Here is a 20,980-nt window from a genome sequence, read left to right as displayed (position 1 = left end):
TCTTTTTGTTCCTCTGAACTGTGAACTCCGCTGTGGAGTCCTCTGCCGCCCCTGAGAGAAACTCGACAGGCACAGCAGGTGGCTCTGAGGGCAGGCTCTCGAGCCGAGCTGGCTCGTCCACTTCCTGTGCAGCCCTGGACAGGTCACGTCACTTGCTTGTACCTTGGCTTCCTCACCTGCACAGCGGGACTACAAGAACCCAGCCACGCGCAGGTGCCCAGACGCGCTGCGCATCTCACACATGGACTTCAACTCCCCAAGACATGCTGCCAGGACAGAGCAAACTGCAGAGCAGTGAGTGCACCCAGCCCCACTGGTGCCTCAAAGGCAGGCTTTCGATGCGAATGCAGAATACTCGGGGCATGAGATGGATGGGACAGAGTTCCGGTTTTTACTCTGCACGCTCCAATGTGACCTGAGATTTTGATAAGCCGAATACATCCTGCATCGATAAGCAATTAGACACCCAGACCAGAAAGCAGACAGGCAAGCGCTACATTGTAAGGAGCTTCCCATGGAAAACAGCCAGACAACTTTAGGCTTTAAGGTGGCTTCTCTCATCTGGAAACCTAACTGAATGATTTTTCCCCAAGCTAACACCAAAAATGGGGAGAAAGCAGCTTGAAAAAGCAGTTTGAAAAAGAAACCCAGGCCAGGTGTGGTGGCACACACCCCCAGACCCAGCATTTTGGGGGCTGAGGCAGGAGGATCACCTGGGACCAGGAGTTGGAGGCTGCAGTGAGCTGTGATAGCAGCACTGCACTCCAGCCTGGGCGACAGAGCAAGACCCCATCTCTTAAAAAAAAGAAATAAAGAAAAGAAAAGAAAGAAAGACAGACCAGAAGAAATGGACTAGAAGAAATGAAACGGAAGACAGGAGGTAGCGTCCCCAGGACGAGCCCATGATATTTGGGGAACATAACACGTGCTTCCAACCCCAAACCAATTCTTCCAGCCCCTTCTCCAGGGCCCAGGAGTTGGCATTCCAGGGGGGAAGCGCCTGTCCCTGCCATGGGGGGGCCTTGGGTGACTGTGATGAGCTGTGGCTGGGGTCTCTTGAGGGGCTTCTCCACCCGGCTGCAGACCCCACCCTCTAGGAAATCCAGCAGAGACTGGGGTCCCACATGGAGGAACAGAAAGATGCCATGGGGAAAGACAAATCGAGCCGCACGGCCGGTGCACATTCACGCGGCTTGTCACAACTCGGCAGCCTCCTGACCTTCCCTATGTGTCCTCACACAATGTCCCTTCTGTTCTGGCTCCTCACAGTCCACTAGCGAGGGCCTTCGCCCTCGGCTGCAGCACCCGGCCAATTGTCCCTGGAGGGGAGCTCCGAAGGCTGGCGGAGGGGCTGCTACCTCCTGAACTTTGCAAAGCCCTGGAGGGCCTGGGAGCCAGGCAGCAGGGGCGCGGGGAGGAGAGGGCACAGTGGGGCCCCAGAGGGCTCCCGCCCACGCCACTGGGATCAGCTCCCCTACTCTCCGTTTAAACACAGGGCAGGCAGGGGAAGCCTGGCAGCAAGTGCCATTTCCACCGTAAAGGGGGTGGGGGGATCAGGATCTGGTGACCCTGGTACCTCCCCCAGCATGTCCCCAGCCCTGCCAAACTGCCTGTGCAGCTGCCCAGGGCCCCCCAACACCAGGAACCTAGGATGTGTCCAAGAAGATGCCTTAGAGGGTTTTAAGGCTCTGAAGCCAGCGCTGTTTCACTTCTAAGAACCTTCACGCATAAAACCATGCAAACTTCCAAAAAAAAAAAGTACCACATGTACAAGACGCCCTCCCCGTGCCTTCAGATAACTGCTGTGAGCAGAGCTACGGAATGCTGACAGCTCCTGTCCAGTAACAGCTTGGTGCAGGGTGGGGGAGGATGTTTAATACTAGTGGCAAATAACCAAAATACACTTCTTTTTCACATTTTGCCATTTCTGAGCATGGGACTGTCTCTTAACATCAGTGTGTAGCCTTAACATGTTTCTTTTCCTCCTTCTAAAATGCGTCATTAAATTGATGGTGAAGGGAGGCGTAGGGCAGAGGAGGTGGAGCCACAGCAGGGCGAGTTTTCATGCCTTGAACCTCTGCTGTGGCCGCTGGGGTTGAGTTCCACGCGTGCAAGAGCCTGGCGGCCAATCGGTCACGTTGCAAACACCCACAGGGCACCGGCCGGGGCCGCAGGCCTGACGCCAGACACAGGAGTGACGGAGTAGGTCACTCTGAACTCAGACAACCTCTCTCCCGTCTCTGACGACTGATTCCCCAGCTCCTCTCGGCTTTGCCACGCACTCCAAGCCAGGAACTCACGACTGAGCGGCAACCAGCTTCGCTTTGAAAAAGACAAAAGTGGGATCTAAGAAGATTGCCCGGGAAGATTAAGTCACATCAAACGATGCCTTGGAGGAGAGCTCCTGAGGCCAACTGCTGATCTTGGCTAATGACTCAAAATGAAACAACAACAAAAAATCAACTGCGCAGAAGTCAGTCTTCTACGAACACGAAGCAGGTCCACGGTGGGGTCACCAAGTGACAAGGCTAAGGGCCCTCAAGAGGCGCACCTGGCTCAAGCTGCGAGGTGATCGTGGGTGTGGGCCACCGTGTACAGCTGCCAGGCCCCTGCCCCACCCAAGACTGAGCCCCGGACCTGTACGCCCTCCAGGTCAGCCCTGGAGCCTCTGTGGACCCTCCCAAGGCCCAGACCCTGCTCCTCACGGACCCCGGGGCACAGACGAGCACTTCCTATTTGGCAGTCACTGGACTATTTCTGGAAAAGACTGAGCCAGTCTGCTTTATAATGTGACTGATCTACTCCACAACAATGGGGGGGCAGGTGAGAGGCAGGCACCTGGATGGGGATTCTGAAGCCACGGCTACAAGAGCTCAAAGAGGCAGATGAACCCAGAGGGCTCAGAGGGCGCCCCCTGTGATCACACCCTGGCAACCCCCCACAGTGCTGAGGCTGAGCAGCCCTGTCCACCGGCACTCACCTCCCCACACCTGCCCCAGCCCGCTTCTTGGCACCCTGACTCTGCCATGGCATAGCTGTCCTTCCACCTGGAAGGGGCCTCCTCGTCTTCTCGGCTTCACGTGGTCTATAGTCAGCCTGGCTTCCTAAGAGAAACTCCTCCAACCCTTGCTAACCGCACTCGGCACCCAGCGCTGCAGCTTCCATGAGCCTATGACTTGCTCTGAGGCCGTCACTTCCTCTGCTGGATGTCTGCTCTTCCCCGCCCCGTGAGCCTGAGAGAGAGCTCCATGGGAAATGGGGCTATGTCCACTCTGGTCCTCACTGGGCCCTAGGCCTAGTGCGTATTTGTTGCGTGGATAAACCAATGAAACTCCAGCAAGTGACAGAAGAAAAGCAATTCCTCCTCCTCACTGTAAACAAACATTTTAAAACCCTCAACTGCAAAGAATAAATGAGAACAGCCTCCCGTGCTAGGTGCCATCTCCCCATCGGGGGTCCCCTCCGCTTCTCTAGGCAGCAGTCTTGTGCACGCCGCCGCTGGGCAGCGAGAGGAACAGTGTGGGCCTTGGCTGTGGCAGAGGGTGGGTAATGTTAGACACAATACCCAAAGCACAATCCACAGAAGAGAAAACAACAATAAACTAGCAAAATCTAAAACTTACGCCAGGCAAAAGATACTAGTGAGAGAACAGAAAGCCATAGACTCAGAGAAAATATATGCAAATCACACACCACACAAAAGACCTGTATCTGGAGTATATAAAGAACTCCTGAAACTCAGTAATAAGAAAATAAATCCAATTTTTAAAAAAGGGAGGAGTAAAATTCTGAAGAGATACTTGAACAAAGAAAACATATGAACTGCACATAAGCACGTGAAAAGATAATCGTCGTCAGCCACCGGGGAGACGAGATGTGAGGCAAAGCCTAATTGGGTAGCGCTTCACACCCGCCAGGGCGGCTGTCATCAAAGAGACAGAAAAAAAGTGTCAGCGAGGATGTGGGGAAACTGGAGCCCTCCTGGGCTGCTGGTGGGGATGTGAAATGGTGCAGTCATTGTGGGAAACAGTCTGGCAGTTACTCAAAAAGTTAATCACAGAACGACCAAAAGACCCAGCAATTCCACTGGAATTCGGGTGGAGAAGGTGTGATGGCTGCATACCTTGGAATACGCAAAAACCATCGGACAGCAGGCTTGAAACGGATGAACTGCAGGTTAAGGGAACTATATCACAATAAAGCTGTTTGAGAGAGAGAAACAGACACAACACACCCCATAAGCTACTGGAATAGAACACAGATGAGGTGGCTGCAAGGGACTGAGGCTAGGAGAGGGGGCTGACCTCAAAAAGGGAGCTCCCATCCCCTGGCCAACTCGAGAACAATTTGAACAAAGTAACAATGGCATTGGATTATAACCCAAAGAAAAAAACAGATATCCATGAATCCATATTGATATAAATAAATGACTGAACAAATAAATAAATAAATGGAGAAGGGACAACTCTTACACCAAAAAATTCCCATTTTTTGGAATGAAGGAACTGAATGTCACCACCAGAACACCACTGAGGAGGGCTCAATGCACGGAACTACAGGTTGAGTATCCCTCGTCTGAAACGCTCAGGACCAGAAACGTTTCGGATTTCAGAGTTTTCACATTTTGGAATATTTGCATTATACTTCCAGGCTCAGCATCCCTAATCCAAAAAGTGGAAATTCAAATACCCTAATGAGCGTTTCCTTTGAGCGTCACATTGGCACTCCAGAAGTTTCAAATTTTGGAGCATTTCGGACTTTGGGATTGGGGATACGCAGCCTGTATGAAAAGAAACAGGTCATCCGCATAGCTTCTAAGTATCCCTCCCCCCGCCAAATAAGTATTAGTTACCTGGTCGTTTTAACCTGTGCTCCTGGGCACAAGATGGAGGCCTTAATTCCTCCTCCTTGAGCATGGGCTGGACTTAGTGACTCGGTTCTAACTCACAGAGAGTGGAAAGGCACAGACAGCACCTGGGCAGTGGAGCAACCTGGCAGGCACTGCCTTAACCGGGAGATCGAGGTCAGCATCACCTGTTAACCATAAGCCACGTGAAAATCTGCCACCTCCTCCTATGACATGCAGAGAATAGCACTTCTCCTCTGTGGTCTTCTTACCAAAATCTATAACCGCAGACTAGTCGTGAAAAAATATCAGACAAATGCAAGCTCAGGGAGATTCTACAAAATACCTTCCTGATACACTTCAAAATTATCAAGGCCATGAAAGACAAGGAAAGGCTGAGAAGAGAGACGTGACAGCTTAATACAATCTAGCAACCGGGAGTAGATTCCAAAACAGGGAAAGGAAACAGTGGAAAATGGCAGAATCCCAATGGTCTGCAGTTCAGTTGCTGGTATCGCACCAACGTTAACCACTCGGTGCTGATCACCGTCAAGGGAATCAGGGTGTGCGGTCTGTGGGAACTCTCCGTACTATCCTTGCAAGTCTTCTGTTTCTGTGTCTAAGATTATTTCAAAATTTGTTAATTTAAAAAAACCATAACTATGAGACATTCCCTGTCAGGAACCATACTTGGCTTAGTTACTGGAAGATGTTTATGTATGTTTGGAGCGACTTGGGTATGTGATTCTACTTTGTGAATTTTATGGAATCTAAATACAGATCAAGTCTTTCTGATGAAACTTTTGTGTGCAAATTGACATGTACAGTAAGTACAATACACAGACCAGATCTGTAAGACTTAGTATGAAAAAAAAGGAATGTAAAATACCACATTAATAATTTTAAAACACCGATTACATGTTGAAATTGTAATATTTTAGATATACTGGGTTAAATAAATTATATTAAGATTAATTTCACCTGTTTCTTTTGACCTTTTTCATTGTGGCTATTTAAAAAAAGAAAAATTAAGTTATATGCACTGACAGCCCAGGGTCCGAGATGTAACTTACTCATTGGAACAGGAAGGGCATAAAATACCTGGGACCACTTCTGGGACAACCACCAGATGTAAAGGGAGCATTTCAGCAAGACCCCTGCACCTGACTGGCCGAAGTATACACAGGAACCAATTTATCCACCCTGGGTACCACTGCCGTGTCCCAGGCAGCACCAACGGGCTCTCGCAACCCCCTGTCAAGGTCCCAGCCCACTTTCCAAAGGAACAACTCAGCCACAGCACACAGAGGCCTCTGGTCCACGTGTGATAGGAGAGAGACCACCTGGACACCCCTTGGAGAACTGGTGCCCCCAACTCAGGGATGCTCATGTCACACATTCAGTCTGCCCAGCAATGTGCTTTGCTGGCAACGTTGAAAAGTGGCCACTTATCCAGAACAGATAAAGAACTCTTATAACTCAACAACAAAAAGAAAAACAACCCAATTCAAAAATGGGCAAAGGGCTTGAATAGACATGTCTTCAAAGAAAAGAAGTTGTACAAATTGCCAACAAGCACAGAAAAAGATGCTTAACATCGTGAGTCATGAGGGAAATGCAAATCAAAACCACTGTGAGATAGCACTTCACACCCACTAGGATGGCTATGATTAAAAACAAACAAACAGAAAACGGAAGAAAACCAATGCTGGCCAGGATGTGGAGAAATTGAAATGCCTTGCAAGGCTGGTGGCTATGCAGAACTGTTTGGCTACCGTGGAAAACTGTTTGGAGGGCTCCCAAAAAGTTAAACACAGAATTACCACAGGGCCCAGCAATTTCACTCAGGGATGCAGTCAGCCCCTGGTGTCCATGGAGGATTGGATCCAGGATGTCCCTCGGATACCAAAATCTGCAGAGGCTCAAGTCTCTTACATAAAAGGGCACAGTATTTGAACAAACACTAAGAACATTCTCCAGCGTACTTTAAATCACCTCTGGATTACCTGATACAACACCTACGCGTCATTCATTCACCTGGAATCAACGCAGTACTCTGTGTGCGGCAAATTCAAGTTTTGCTTTGGGAACTTTGTGGAATTCTTTTTCCAAATATTTTTTATCTGCAGTTGGTTGAATTCACGGATGTGGAAACCATGGATACGGAAGGCTGACTGTACACACCCCCAAAGAAGTGAAAACTGGTACTCGAGTAAATGCATGTACACCGCATCCACAGTGGCACTAGTCCCAACAGCCAGAAGGTGGGAACAGCCCTGATGTTCATCGATGGACAAAGTGTGGTTTATCCACACAGTGGGATAGTGCTTGGCCATGAAAAGGAATGAGGTTCTTATCCGTGCCGCAACATGGAAGAACTCATACATAACAGTACTCAGGAAAGAAACCGGACTCGAAGGTCACATACTGTGTTTACATGAAACTTCCAGAAGCAGCACATCCACTGAGACAGAACACAGATGGGTGGCTGCCAGGGGCTGGGGAGAGGGGGAGATAGGAAACAATTGCTTACTGGACATGGGGTTTCCTTTTTGGGGTGATGACAATGTTTTGGAACTAGAGAGAGATGGTGGTTGCACAACACTGTGAATGTACTAAATGTCACTGAATTGTTTACTTAAAATGGTCAATTTCACGTTATATGAATTTCACCTCAATTTTTTAAAAGGTGGGGGGGTGCCACAAGGTTTTTGACACATGGACATATAACAGCTACTGCCTCTGGAATGAATCTGGTTCATCCATCTGGACACTCGTTCAACAAACGTCCACCAAGTGCCACTCTGATGGTTAATTTTAGGTGTCAACTTGATTGGATTAAGGAATACCCGGAGAACTGGTAATGCACCAGTTCTGGGCGTGTCTGCAGAGGTGTTCCCAGAGGAGATGGCATGCCAGTTAGTGGATGGAGCGGGGAACGATCTGCCTCAGTGTGGGCGGGCACCAACTGACTGGCTAGGGGCCCAGAGAGAACAAGAAAAGGAGAGAATAGGGTGATTTCCCCTCTCTCCTCCTGCCCCTGCACATCAGAACTCCAGGCCCCCCGGGTCCTCATGCCTTTGGCCTTGGACTGAAAATTATACCATTGGCACCCCCGGTTTGGGGCTTTTGGACATGGAATGAATGAGTCACACTACTGACAAGCCAGGGTCTCCAGCTTGCAGATGGCCTGGTGTGGGACTTCTCAGCCTCTACGGTCACGTGAGCCGATTCCCCTATACAAAGACACACACACACACACACACACACACACGCGCGCGCGCGCGTATCTCCTGTTGGTTCTGTCTCTCTAGAGACCTCTAATAAAACCATCAATGCGTCAAGGAAGAAATCACTAGGGCAATTAGAAAATACCTTGAGATCATGAAAACAAAACCCAATATACCAAAACGTATGGACTGCAATGCAAGCAGTGCTCAGAGGGAAATTTAGAGGCATAAATCCCTACAACATGAAAAAGTAAAAATGATGTCAAATCAACAACTTTACACCCTGAAGAACTAGAAAAAGAACAAACAAAACCCAAAGGCAGCAGAAGGAAACACAGAACAGAGATAAATGAAACAGAGAATAAAAGAGTGATTCAATAAAATCCAAAGTTTGTTCTTTGAAGAGACCAACTAAATTGACAAATCTGGAACTAGATTAAGAAAAGAGAGAACATACAAATAACCACAATCAGAAATAAAAGTGTAAACTACCAACTTTACAGAAATTAAAGGAATTATAATACTATGAACAATGATATACCAACAAACTAGGTAATCTAGATAAAACTGGCACAGTCCTAGAAATGAATTACTAAAACTCACTCAAGAAGAGGTAGAAAATCTCAACAGATCTAGAACAAGAGATTGAATCAATAATCAAAAACTTCCCACAGAGAAGTTCAGGACCAGCTGGCTTCACTGATGGACTCTATCACATTCAACATGGAAAGAATGGACACCAATCCTACTCAAACTCTACTAAAATCAGAAGAGGAGGGAATACTTCCTAACACATCCTATGCGGCATTACCCTGGTACCACAAGCCAAAGAAACCACAAGAAAAATACAGACCAACATTCCTTATGAATACATATCCAAACATCCTCAACAAAATACCAGCACTCCCAATCCAACAGCACATTAAAAAGATTATACACAATAACCAAAAGAAACTTATCCCAGGAAAGGAAGGATGGTTCTACATAAAATCAATTAATATAATACATCACATTAATAAAAGGAAGGAAAAAACCTACACAACATTCTCGAGAGGCAGATAAAACCATCTGACAAAATTCAATACCTGTTAATGATTTTAAAAAACCACACAGTCAGCAAATCAGGAATAAAAGGTGTGGCATAATAAGAAATATATATTTGGTTTCCCCTGGCCCCAGCACAGAGCTTCTAAAAACCCTTGTAACTTTCTGAGGGACAGGGGTGATAGGAGCATCTTTTGTTTTAACATCTGGTCTTAGTCCTGGGTTCCTGACACAAGAGCTTCTAAGACCCTTGAGATCTCTGAAGTGATTAGAGCATCCTTTTGTAGGGCTGGTGGCCAAAAGCTCCTGACAGCTTTAGGATGGGGGCTGGTTGCCGGAGGAACCAACCACGTGACTAAAGGGTTGGAATTTTCAGCCCCACCCCTGGCCTCCTGGGCCCAATCGCCCATGGCCAGTAATTTCATCAATCATGCCCACATAATGGGGCTCCGTGAAAACCTCAAACAAAGGGGTTCAGAGAGCTCCCACGTCAGTGAGTACATAAAGGTGGTGGGACAGTGGTGCATCCAGGGGGCATGGAAGGGAAGTTCTGTGCCCCTTCCCTGGTACCCTGCTCTGTGCATCACTTCCGTATGGCCATTACTGAATTGTATCCTTCACAATAAACCAGTAACGAAGTCAAATGTCTCCCTAAGCTCTGTGAACCATTATAGAAAATTAATGAACATACAGAGGGGGAACCCCCAATTTATGGCCAGTTAGGCACGGGTGGCAACCTGGGACTTGGAACTGGCATCTGAAGTGGGGGCCGTCTTGTGAGAATGAGCCCTTAACCTGGGGGTCTGTGCTAACTCCAGGTAGTTAGTACCACAATCGAATTAAATTGCAGGGCACCCAGGTGGTGTCCAGAGAACTGGAGAATTGCAATGTGAGGAAAATCCACACACTTGATGTCAGAAATGTTATGAGTACAGAAAACAGAATTGGTCTTTCTTTTCCTCTCCACCCTTTTTAGAAGGGGAATTCCTTAACCTGATAAAGGGCATCTATGAAAAACCCACAGCTGACATCACACTAATGGTAAAAGACTGAAAGCTTTTCCCCCTGAAGATCAGAAACAGCACCGGATTCCCACTATCACCACTGCTATACAACATTGTACCGGAAGTCCTAACCAAAGCGATGAAGCGACAAGAAGAAACAAAAGACATCCAGATTGGAAAGTAAGAAGTAAAACTATCTCTACTTGCAGAGGACACGATTCTACATACAGAAAATCCCAAAGGGGCCACAAAAAAACTACTAAAGCTAATGAACAAATTCAGTAAAGATGCAAGGTAGAGGCGGGCGTGGTGGCTCACGCCTGTAATCCTAGCACTCTGGGGGGCAGAGGCAGGTGGATCGTTTGAGCTCAGGAGTTCAAGACCAGCCTGAGCAAGAGTGAGACCCCGTCTCTACTAAAAATAGAAAGAAATTATCTGGCCAACTAAAAATATATAGAGAAAAAATCAGCTGGGCATGGTGGTGCATGCCTGTAGTCCCAGCTACTCGGTAGGCTGAGGCAGAAGGATCGCTTAAGCCCAGGAGTTTGAGGTTGCTGTGAGCTATGCTGACGCCACGGCACTCACTCTAGCCTGGGCAACAAAGTAAGACTCTGTCTCAAAAAAAAAAAAAAAAAAAAAGGACGCAAAGTAGAATATCAACACATAAAAGTCAGTTGGTAATTAAAGCAATTCCATTTTACAACAGCATTCAAAAGAATAAAATATCTGGGAATAAATTTAACTAAGCAGGTGAAATACTCACTGAAAACTATAAAACACTGCTGAAAAAAATTAAAGAGGGCCTAATTAAATGGAAAGACATCCTATGTTCATGGACTGGAAGACTTCATATTGCTAAGACGTCTCAAAAGTGATACACAGAGTCAATGCAATCCTTATCAAAATTCCAATGGGATTTTTTGAAAAAAGGGAAAAGCCAAACCTTACACTCATATAAAATCACAAGGGGCCCAGAATAACCAAACTCATACTGAACGGGGGAAAAAAACCAAAACACGAAGTTGGACGATTCTAAACTTCCTACAAAGCTACAATAATCGAAACAGTATGGTACTAGCATAAGAACAGACATATAGACCAATGGAAAACAATTAAGAGTCCAGTTTTAAACCCAAAAATCTGTGGCCGACTGATTTTCAACAAGGGCACTAAGACCACTCAATGGGAAAAGAAGAGTCTCGTCAACAAATGGTGCTGGGACACCTGGAAAACCACATGCAACAAAACGAAAGCTGGGCCCTCACCCTCACTCCACATACAAACGTCAACTCAGAACGGATCAATTACCTAACCATCAGAACTAAAACTATTAAACTAGTATAAGTAAACATATTTGCCAACAGAGCCACAGATGTGACACCAAAAGTCTGAGCAATTAAAGAAAAAATAAACCAAACTTCATAAAAATTTAACACTTTTGTGCATCAAAGGACATGATCAAGAAGGTGAAAAAAACCTAGAGATAAAATATTTGCAAATTACACATCTGGCAAGGGTTTAATAGCCGAAACATACAAAGAACTTCTATAATCAACAAAACAGACAACCCAATTCAAAAATGGGCAATGCATGTATGAAGATGTTTCTCCAAAGATATACAAATAGCCAACAAGCACGTGAAAAGACGTGGAATATCTCTGGTCACTAAGGAAATGCAAATGAAAACCTCAATATGTGACCGCTTCACACCCAGTAGGATGGCTGTAACTTTAAAAAACAGAAAGTAGGCCGGGCGCGGTGGCTCACGCCTGTAATCCTAGCACTCTGGGAGGCCGAGGTGGGCGGATCGTTTGAGCTCAGGAGTTCGAGACCAGCCTGAGCAAGAGCGAGACCCCACCTCTACTAAAAATAGAAAGAAATTATATGGACAGCTAAAAATATATATAGAAAAAATTAGCCGGGCATGGTGGCGCATGCCTGTAGTCCCAGCTACTCGGGAGGCTGAGACAGGAGGATCGCTTGAGCTCAGGAGTTTGAGGTTGCTGTGAGCTAGGCTGATGCCACGGCACTCACTCTAGCCTGGGCAACAGAGTGAGACTCTGTCTCAAAAAAAAAAAAAAAAAAAAAAAAAACACAAAACCAGAAAGCAAGCATTGCTGAGGATGCAGAGAAATGGGAACCCTCACACATTGCTGGTGGAAACATAAAATGGTGCAGCCCCTGTGGAAAACCGTTTGGCAGTTCCTCAAAAAATTAGACACAAAATCTCTGTATAACCCAGCAAGTCCATCCCTAGGTATCTACCCAAAGGAACGGAAAACTGGTGTTGAAACAAGTCCAAGCACATGAATGTTCACAGCAGCACTATTCACAACAGCAAACAAGCAGAAACAGCCCAAATGTCTACCAACAGGTGAATGGATGCACAAACTTTGGTACAGCAAAGCCTCATTATCTGTGGATGCCGCATTTTCGAATTCACCTACTCGCGGAAGTTTATTTGTAAACCGCAAATCAATACTCTCAGCTTTCAGTCATTTGCAGACACGCACAGAACAGCAAAAAATCCGACTTGCCCAATGCACACATCCCCAGATGCAGAACAAGGCAATGCCATCTTCTTGTTTCAGAAAAGTTTCTTTACAACACACATATATTACTTCTGTAATCAGACGAAGCCCTCCAATTTTTTTTTCCTTGAGAGAAAGGAGTGATTTATCTGTAAAAGAGCATCCCACCAACACGTCAAACAAAACGTGGCTGCGGTTAGGTTCTAGTGCGTGAACACCACATAAAACACAGTTCCCTCATTTTGCAGACAATGCCACGTTCGAGGTCAAGCATGCTACACGCCTGAACAAGAAGAGGTGCTGTGTTTGAAAAAGCACCTTTGCTGCTCTGGTTATAGACCCAGCCCACTCACTAGAGAAGCTGGACAACATCTCTCTCCTGGCTGGACCCTCAACCCCTACACTAGGCAGTCTGAAGTCTCTGGGGCTCCCCCCTCCACCCTGCTGTCCTGCCCAGGAAACGGGAAAGAAGCCGACATCAGCTCAACAGTAACAACGACAAACACTTGGGAAATGGTTAACACGTGCCGGGTCCGGGGCCAAGTGCTTTATCTCGTGTCTCTCTCTGCAGCTTCCCGGCAGCCCTGAGAAGCAGATACAATCATGAACCCATTTTATGGATGGAGAAAGTGAAGCCCTGAGGAGTAACCTGCCCACAGCCATGCCAGGGCCTGGGATTTGCACCCAGCATGCTCCTCACTGCTCTCTCCCTCCCAGTCTAGACACCACCCCCTCCCGGACCCAGCCCGACCTGTCACTGCCCTAGTGCCTCACTACCTTAAAGTTCCACTCACCTTATCTACCGCCGACAAACACGTGGCAAACAACCAAATGCAAGCCTTGCCCACGTCACAGTAGAACAACCATCGTAAATCCACTCACTACAACCCTGTTCCAAATAGCATGCCGTATTCTCTGATCTGTACCAGCTGCTTTTACAATTAACCAACTTTTCTACAATTGTCTGAGCTTTACAAAACGTCTAAAGTAGGGACTCACATGTAAACAATCTTTGCAGAACACAATACATAAATAAAACTGTCCCTGGCACTAGGTGTAAGTAAATGCCGGAAATCATTAGGAACTATCATTGTAGGGCGTGCCTGTTTCAGGGAGGTTTTTTTTTTTTTTTTTTTTGGTCAGCTTTTGCAAACCATGTCTCAGGTATTTAAGCAACAGGTGTGTGTTTGTGCACAGCTGGTTCCAATCCCGGCTCCGCCAATTACTATGTGGCCCTAACCAAGTGACTCAGTACCCAGGGGCTCCTCCATCCAGATTGCGGCAATTACCTTCCTCCAGGGCTTGTTTGGAGACTAAGTAAGGACGTGCTTAGCACACACACGCCCACAGCTGTGATGAGCACTGTCTCTCCAGGCCTTGCCTGTGGTGGCCGTACCTCCCGGGTTCTCTGAGTGCAGGGCCCTCTAAGCTCTGTGGCACAGACGCCATCAGGGAGAGAGGAGTCCAGTGAACTGGGCGCAGAGCACAAGGAGGCAGCCAGCCTTTGTCCTGGGAGAGGCAACACTGTAATTCTCAGAACAGACTCATAGCGGAGCTCCAGCTCCAGCCACAAAGCCTCTGCAGGAATTGTTCAAAGAAATAAACACCGAGCAATGTGCCCTTTTTTTTTTTTTTTCAACAGAAAACCTGGCCTTCCTCCAACAGAGTTCAAATGAAAACACATGCTGAGATCTGAAAAACTTGCTATACCTAAAATGGGAGAATTTTACTGTATGTAAATTACCCCTCAATAAACCAGACTTAAAACATCTTCACCTGAAACCTGATGTTGCTGGGAGTAGCTGGACGCGCGGAGCCTGCGCACACGCTCTCCCTGAAGGGGCTCCTGGAGAAGTGGAAACGTGCTCGGGGCAGCGTCTAGCGCCTTCCAAAGGAACAAGGCAACAAACAGGCTCTCTGGAGGACCATGGGGTCCGTACAGCGCAGGTAAAGCCCCAAGAACCCCCAAAGAGCAGGCAGGGATACAGAGGACAGCCGCAGAAAGGGCGCACTGCCCCTCGCCATGCAGCACAGGGGAGGTGCTGAGCCCAGCAGCGTCAATCCCATGACCAGAGGGCTGCCCACTTCCTTTCCCTACCAGGGGCAGAAGAACACAGTGGAACCTCAGGGAACTAGGTCCGGAAACGGCACTGAAGTCTGGACTTCAGGCTCAGGTGAGCGCTGCAGGACACAACACATGCTCAGAATGTGCTTCCGCAACACCCAGCCTGAGGTTACCCCACTGCGTGTGGATGAGAAGCAGGAGACAAACTGCACTGTCTGCCTCAGGAAGGGAGGCCCCAAAAGTCACGAGCAGACAACTCCCTGCTGCTGAGCCAGGCGCTGGCCGGAGCCTCTTGGCAGACCCCTAAGAGCACCAGGAAGTGGAGCAGCCGCCGCCACTGCCTGTGTGGCTGACAGGCCATGTCAGGACCCAGACAGGTGTCAGGGGACACAAAAGGCCTAACTGGCCTGTGGGGCCCCAAACTGCTTCTGAACTCCAAGGAACTTGATCCAAGTCACCCTGGGGTGAGTTCAGACTGGCCACGAGGACTCTGGTACCTCAGCTGCTATAATCACTCCCCTTCCACACGCTCACCAACGGGAGCTTGGAGAACCCAGCTGCTCACCTGCTCCGGGGCTCGCCCTGGGAGGTGTCCCGGCAGACAGGCTTGGCTCTTTTCCCAGTGGGGCCTCAGCTCCCAAAAGGCCCTAGGGTGACCTGGGTTTCAGCGAACAGGCCCCGGAAGGCCTAGCACCTGAAATCCGGTCACACGTGCTGAAAGGTCACTCGGCTCCCTGCGGGGCAGCACATCCGAGCGCCACTCCTAGAGGCCTTTACCGCCAGGTGGTTTGCGGATCAGTGCGATTCCTGTCGCGCGTCTCGCATGGCCAGTGTACACCACGCACTCGGTAAGCAAGCGGGGCGCTCCGCAGGCCTCCCGGGAAGCCTCCTTCCCCAGAGACGGCGGTGTGGCCACCACGCCAGTCTTGCTGCATTTGTGGGAAAGCAGCCGGCCGTGGCCAAGCCGCCCGGAGCCAGGAAATGCCACTGCCAGCCCCTTGGTGATGGGAAGAGGAGCAGGGGCAGGCCCTTTAGTTATTTTAATTACCGGACCAAAAAAAAAAGTTTAGAAAATGCAGAGAGAAGAAAATAAAAATCTCTTGCAATCCTACCACTCAGATTACCCTTGTTAACATTTTTGATGTATGTAATTCCTTTTTCCTATAAATATCATTTGTGTAATTTGCTTCTTTCATTCAACAATATTAAGAACTTGGCCGGGTGCGGTGGCTCATGCCTGTAATCCCAGCACTCTGGGAGGCTGAGGTGGGAGGGTCACTTGAGGCCAGGAGTTCAAGACGAGCCTGGGCAACATAGTGAGGCTTCGTCTCTACAAAAAATAGAAAACTTAGCCAGGCATGGTGGTGCATGTGCCTGTAGTCTCAGCTACTAGGGAGGCTGAGGCGGGAGGATCACTTGAACCCAGGAGTCTGAGGTTGCAGTGAACTATGATGACACCACTGCACTCTAGCCCAGGCGACAGAGCAGACTCTGTCTCAAAAAAAAAAAAAAAAAAAAAGAACTCTCTCTCCCCACAGGTCATCAAAGATTCTGCCCGTAAGTTTATCTAACCAGCTGCCCACTGTTGGACATTTAAGTTATTTCCAGATCTCTGTCACTTCGTACAGCCCAGTGACTAACCTCTAGGACCATGGAGGAACCTATGTCGCTGTAGACGTGTTCTCTAGGAGACTAGACTGGCTGTGGCCGGCTGTTCCCCTGGAGAAGCGGCACCCTGGGGCACAGCCACCTGCGTCAAGAGGTCAAGAGCAATTGGATGGCAACCAACATACTTCCCGCAGCGCTCACTGGTGCGTCTGTGCGCACTGGGGACCAGAGCACTCCCTCACACGGGACAGCCAGTTCTACTGCCTCCTTTGAGCTGCTGTTGGTGTCCCTGGCCCAGGGCCTCCACTGGGGTGTGCGTCCTGCCTGCTGCTGCTCAAGGATCCTACCTTGTTCTTGAAGTGCACCTCGATGGGCATGATGAAGCCAGCGTACCCCGACTCCTCCACTTTGTAGGGGGGCTCCTTGCACACTAAAAAGAAAAGGAAAAAATGCATCCATCAGTTTCCTGCCCCATTCAAGGCCCAGCCCCAGCAGCAGCTTGCACCCCCTACCGCCACCCCACCCCACCCCTGCCACCTCCTAGCTGGGGCTCTCAGGAGGGCGGCTGTTCTGGAGGCTGAGCTCCCCAGGGAGAGTCACTGAAGGGGCCCTGGGGAGTGAAAGGGGCAGAGGAGGGAAAAGGTGACCTAGCCACTGGAGCGGTCAGCAGAGGGAGAGCAGGAAGGGGCATTATTTACCCTCTGCACCCAGGGCACCTGCTCCTGCAGCAGACAAGGAAGCTGAGGCCAGAGAAGGCCATGCAGGGGGTCAGTAAGCACGACCTGAGTGAGGTGTGAGACCCAGTGGGGCTCCATCTCCCAGGCAGGGCCGCACACCCCACCGCGACAGCCTCCGACATGGGAGCTGAGCCCCGCTCTGTGCCAGGGATGCGCACACTGGGAGATGGAGGAGGATCTTCCACCTGGGTTCTATTTTAGTGCATAATGAGAACACTCCCAAGTGATGCGAATAGAACCTTGTTAACCCCAGAGATTTAAAAAAAAAAAAAAAAGCAAACTGAAACGAAGAACAGCAAAGTGCACACAAAATAATCTCCTGTAATTTCACCCTCCAGAATAAACCATCGAAGTTTTGACACGCATGTTCTTGCTATGTGAGTGCCATGGAAACACTGTTCTTCTGCTTTTAAGAAAACAATTAGAGCAGCAGAGATCAAATCCCTTGGCCCCCACCCCTTCCTCTGCAGAAGCAACCACAACTGGGAGGTGGGAAGAAATCCTACCCATGGTCTGTAGGTGTCTTTACCCGCTCTACTGAGGTGTGACTGACACGTCGGAAGCTGCACATATTTAATATCTACGTCTCCATGAGTTTGGGGATACGCAGACACCCATGAAACCATCACCACCACCAAGGCCGTGAACAAGTCCATCGCTCCTGAAGTCTCCTTTCACCCCGTCACTGCTGTTTTTGTTTTCTAAGAACATTTAACGTTCTTAGAAATGCTCTGCACTGAGCATGCACTGCGGTACTGCTGGCTGCAGGCGCTACACCGTATAGCACATCCAGAACTCATCTCGCAGAACCGCACTCTATCATCTCCCCGCTGCCCCCTCCCCCCACGCCAGCAACCCCCACCCTGCTCTCAGCTTCTCTGCGTCTGACTGTTTTAAATTCTCCATGTGAGACCGCGCAGTGTCTGTTTTCTGTGTCTGGCTTACTTCACCTAACGTGGTGCCAATTGCTAAAACCTTTATACATATACGTCTGCACTAGTAAGGTAATTCTTAAGTGGGCCAGAAATTGCTGGAAAACAGTTAATGGAACATAATGAAACATGCTTTTTTAAATTCAGACTGTAAGATTTTTCTTTTAAATAAAAAAAAGACTCTCAAATATCTAACCTTGTGTATGTCACGTATCTATCCAAACAAAACTGGCAAGCAGCTAGGTCTGGGGTAAGTAGGGACCCTTGAAGGCAGGGCTGGCTAGACAGCTTTGCACGGGGCCCCAGTCTGCAAACTGCAGGGGAGCAGGGAAGGGGCTCCCAAGGTCTGCCTCCCCCCACCCACCCCTACCCACCTGGCCCCAGAGACTGGAGCTGCAGGGGTGGACGCCAGGCTATAAGCTGGCCCAGGACCCCAGGTCCTGCTCCCAGGGCTCCCTCCATCCCACCTCCCCTCCCCAATCCCTACCTTCCCTGAAAGCCCAGCTCAAGCCCTCCTCCCCCCACTGGCTGCCTGCCCAACTGCCTGCCTGCCCAACTGAGAGGTAAGTTCCTGGAGGGCAAGGCCTTGCACATAACTGGTGGCCTGAGTTCCTTGCTGGGGGAGGGGGCATACCCCAAACAGCCATAGGACCATGTGGCACAGCCTCCCCAAAGGCCAGCAGTAGCCCTGGCTGCCCATGCTGGGCAATCCGAATGCCATCGTCACCTGGATATCAGGGTCTGCACATGAATCATTGCTGCTACCAAACAGCAGCAAGGACCACACCCGTTCACTCATCCATTCACTCACTCCAACACTATCTGTGTCTGACAGAGTCAGGGGCAGGGATGACAATAGAGGCCCAGAGGACACCTCTGGCCCCTTGGTGCTGACTCCTGGGGGAGTTGTTACCCTCAGACTGCTGGTCAGCCCCCCCTGGAGGGAAGGAGCAGCCTGCCTGCAGAGCAACTCTGGGTCCACAGAGAGAACCCACAGCCTGCAGAAAGCTGTCCCACTGGCCTCAGCCCAGATCTCTATTTCAGCCACCTCTTTCTGCTCCTCCAATGTCCTGATCCTACCAGGGATGCTGGACAGGGATCTCCAATGAGGCCCTCCCCAAACCAACTCATCCTGCCCCTTGAACCTGCACCACCCCTAGCGTCCTCCAGCTCAGGTCCCATCACTCATCCAAGGACGAGGCCATCTGACTCCCTCTCCCACGGCTCACCTGTCACCAAGGGCTACCACGTCCACCTCCAAACCCCTCTGGAATGCAGCCCACTGTCCTGGAGCCACGCCTCTCACGTCCTGCCTCAGGCTCCCGCTGGGGTAACCAGAATGTGCCCCGCCCCCCAACTGCCCTTGGCAACCCCCAAGGAGCTTCACTGCCTTCTGCCCCGGCCCTGAGCAGCCCAGCCTCGGGTCCAGCAAGCCAGCCATGGTGAGCCTCTCAGATCACAGATCACTTCCTCTGGGACCCCTGCTTTGAGCCCCTCACCCCACCAGGTCACAGTTCCCTCCCACAGGATCCCCAGCAGCCTGCATCACTCAGCTGTAGGACTCTTTTTTTTTTTTTTTTTTTTTAAAGAGATAAAATCTCGGCTGGGTGCAGTGGCTCACGCTTGTAATCCTAGCACTCTGGGAGGCCGAGGCGGGAGGATCGCTCGAGGTCAGGAGTTCAAGACCAGCCTGAGCAAGAGTGAGACCCCCCCCGTCTCTACTAAAAATAGAAAGAAATGATTTGGACAGCTAAAAATATGTATATATAAAAATTAGCCGGGCATAGTGGCACGTGGCTGTAGTCCCAGCTACTCGGGAGGCTGAGGCAGGAGGATCGCTTGAGCCCAGGAGTTTGAGGTTGCTGTGAGCTAGGCTGATGCCACGGCACTCTAGCCTGGGCAACAGAATGAGACTGTCTCAAAAAAAAAATAAATAAAATAATCTTGGCCGGGCGCGGTGGCTCACGCCTGTAATCCTAGCACTCTGGGAGGCCGAGGCGGGTGGATCGCTCGAGGTCAGGAGTTCGAGACCAGCCTGAGCAAGAGTGAGACCCCGTCTCTACTAAAAATAGAAAGAAATTATATGGACAACTAAAATATATACATACAAAAAATTAGCCGGGCATGGTGGTGCATGCCTGTAGTCCCAGCTACTCGGGAGGCTGAGGCAGGAGGATCGCTTGAGCCCAGGAGTTTGAGGTTGCTGTGAGTTAGGCTGAAGCCACGGCACTCACTCTAGCCCGGGCAACAGAGTGAGACTCTGTCTCAAAATAAAATAAAATAAAATAAAATAATCTTGCTCTGTTGCCCAGGCTGGAGCACAGTCCTGTGATCAGAGCTCACTGCAGCCTCCTGGGTTCAAGTGATCCTCCTGCCTCAGACTCCCAAAGTGATGGGATTACAGGTGCCACCACGCCCGGCCTGCTGCAGGACTTCTGCATCATTCCTGATCCACACCTCCAGGCTGTAAGCTCTGTCTCACTCAGGTCCCCAGGGCCTGGAGCTGGGACGTGAGACTAGAAGCATTCCATAAGTACCCGTCAAACACTGCCCAGCAGACCACCTGCCACGCCTCCCTCAGGTGGTGCAGGGACAGAAAGTACTCAAATACTCCTAAACAGGGAGGCCAGGATATGGCTGTAGTCTCCATGGGGTCCCTCGATCCTGTCTGAGCAGGCGGAGAGAGGCCGTGGCATCCCTGCAGCTGCAGAGAGCTGCCTGCTTGGTGCTTCGCCCAACCACACTGGCTGGAGCACTCTACAGCCTGCCTTCCACCCCTGAAGTCTCACACAGGGTCAGGCAGCCGACAGGCACCCCAATACTCAACCTGAACCCAGGAAGGAAAGCAGAGGCAGGACAGAGAGGAAGGGTGGGCTGCTCCCACCTGTGACCCCCCGGCAGGGGAGGCCTAGACAAGGGAAGGGCCTGGGGTTTGTTCGCAGACCCCACCCTATGCCCCGTCTCCTGCCCACGCCCCCACCCC

General features: G+C 49.7%; 1 protein-coding gene across 2 annotated transcripts in view; it reads right to left on the bottom strand.

The window, feature by feature from the left end:
* The window catches only part of MLLT1 (MLLT1 super elongation complex subunit), a 61,100-nt gene that overhangs the window by 24,551 nt on the left and 15,569 nt on the right, over positions 1–20,980 (bottom strand). For both annotated transcript variants that reach the window (XM_069479648.1, XM_069479658.1), the window contains exon 3: positions 16,676–16,758. In XM_069479648.1, coding sequence (XP_069335749.1) covers positions 16,676–16,758 — 83 coding nt within the window. The remainder of the gene's footprint in view (positions 1–16,675; positions 16,759–20,980) is intronic.

This window comes from Eulemur rufifrons, chromosome 2 (assembly GCF_041146395.1).
Source record: "Eulemur rufifrons isolate Redbay chromosome 2, OSU_ERuf_1, whole genome shotgun sequence".
Lineage (NCBI taxonomy): Eukaryota > Metazoa > Chordata > Mammalia > Primates > Lemuridae > Eulemur > Eulemur rufifrons.
The sequence above is the reverse complement of the archived record's forward strand: the minus strand, read 5'-3'. Positions and strand labels throughout refer to the sequence as shown.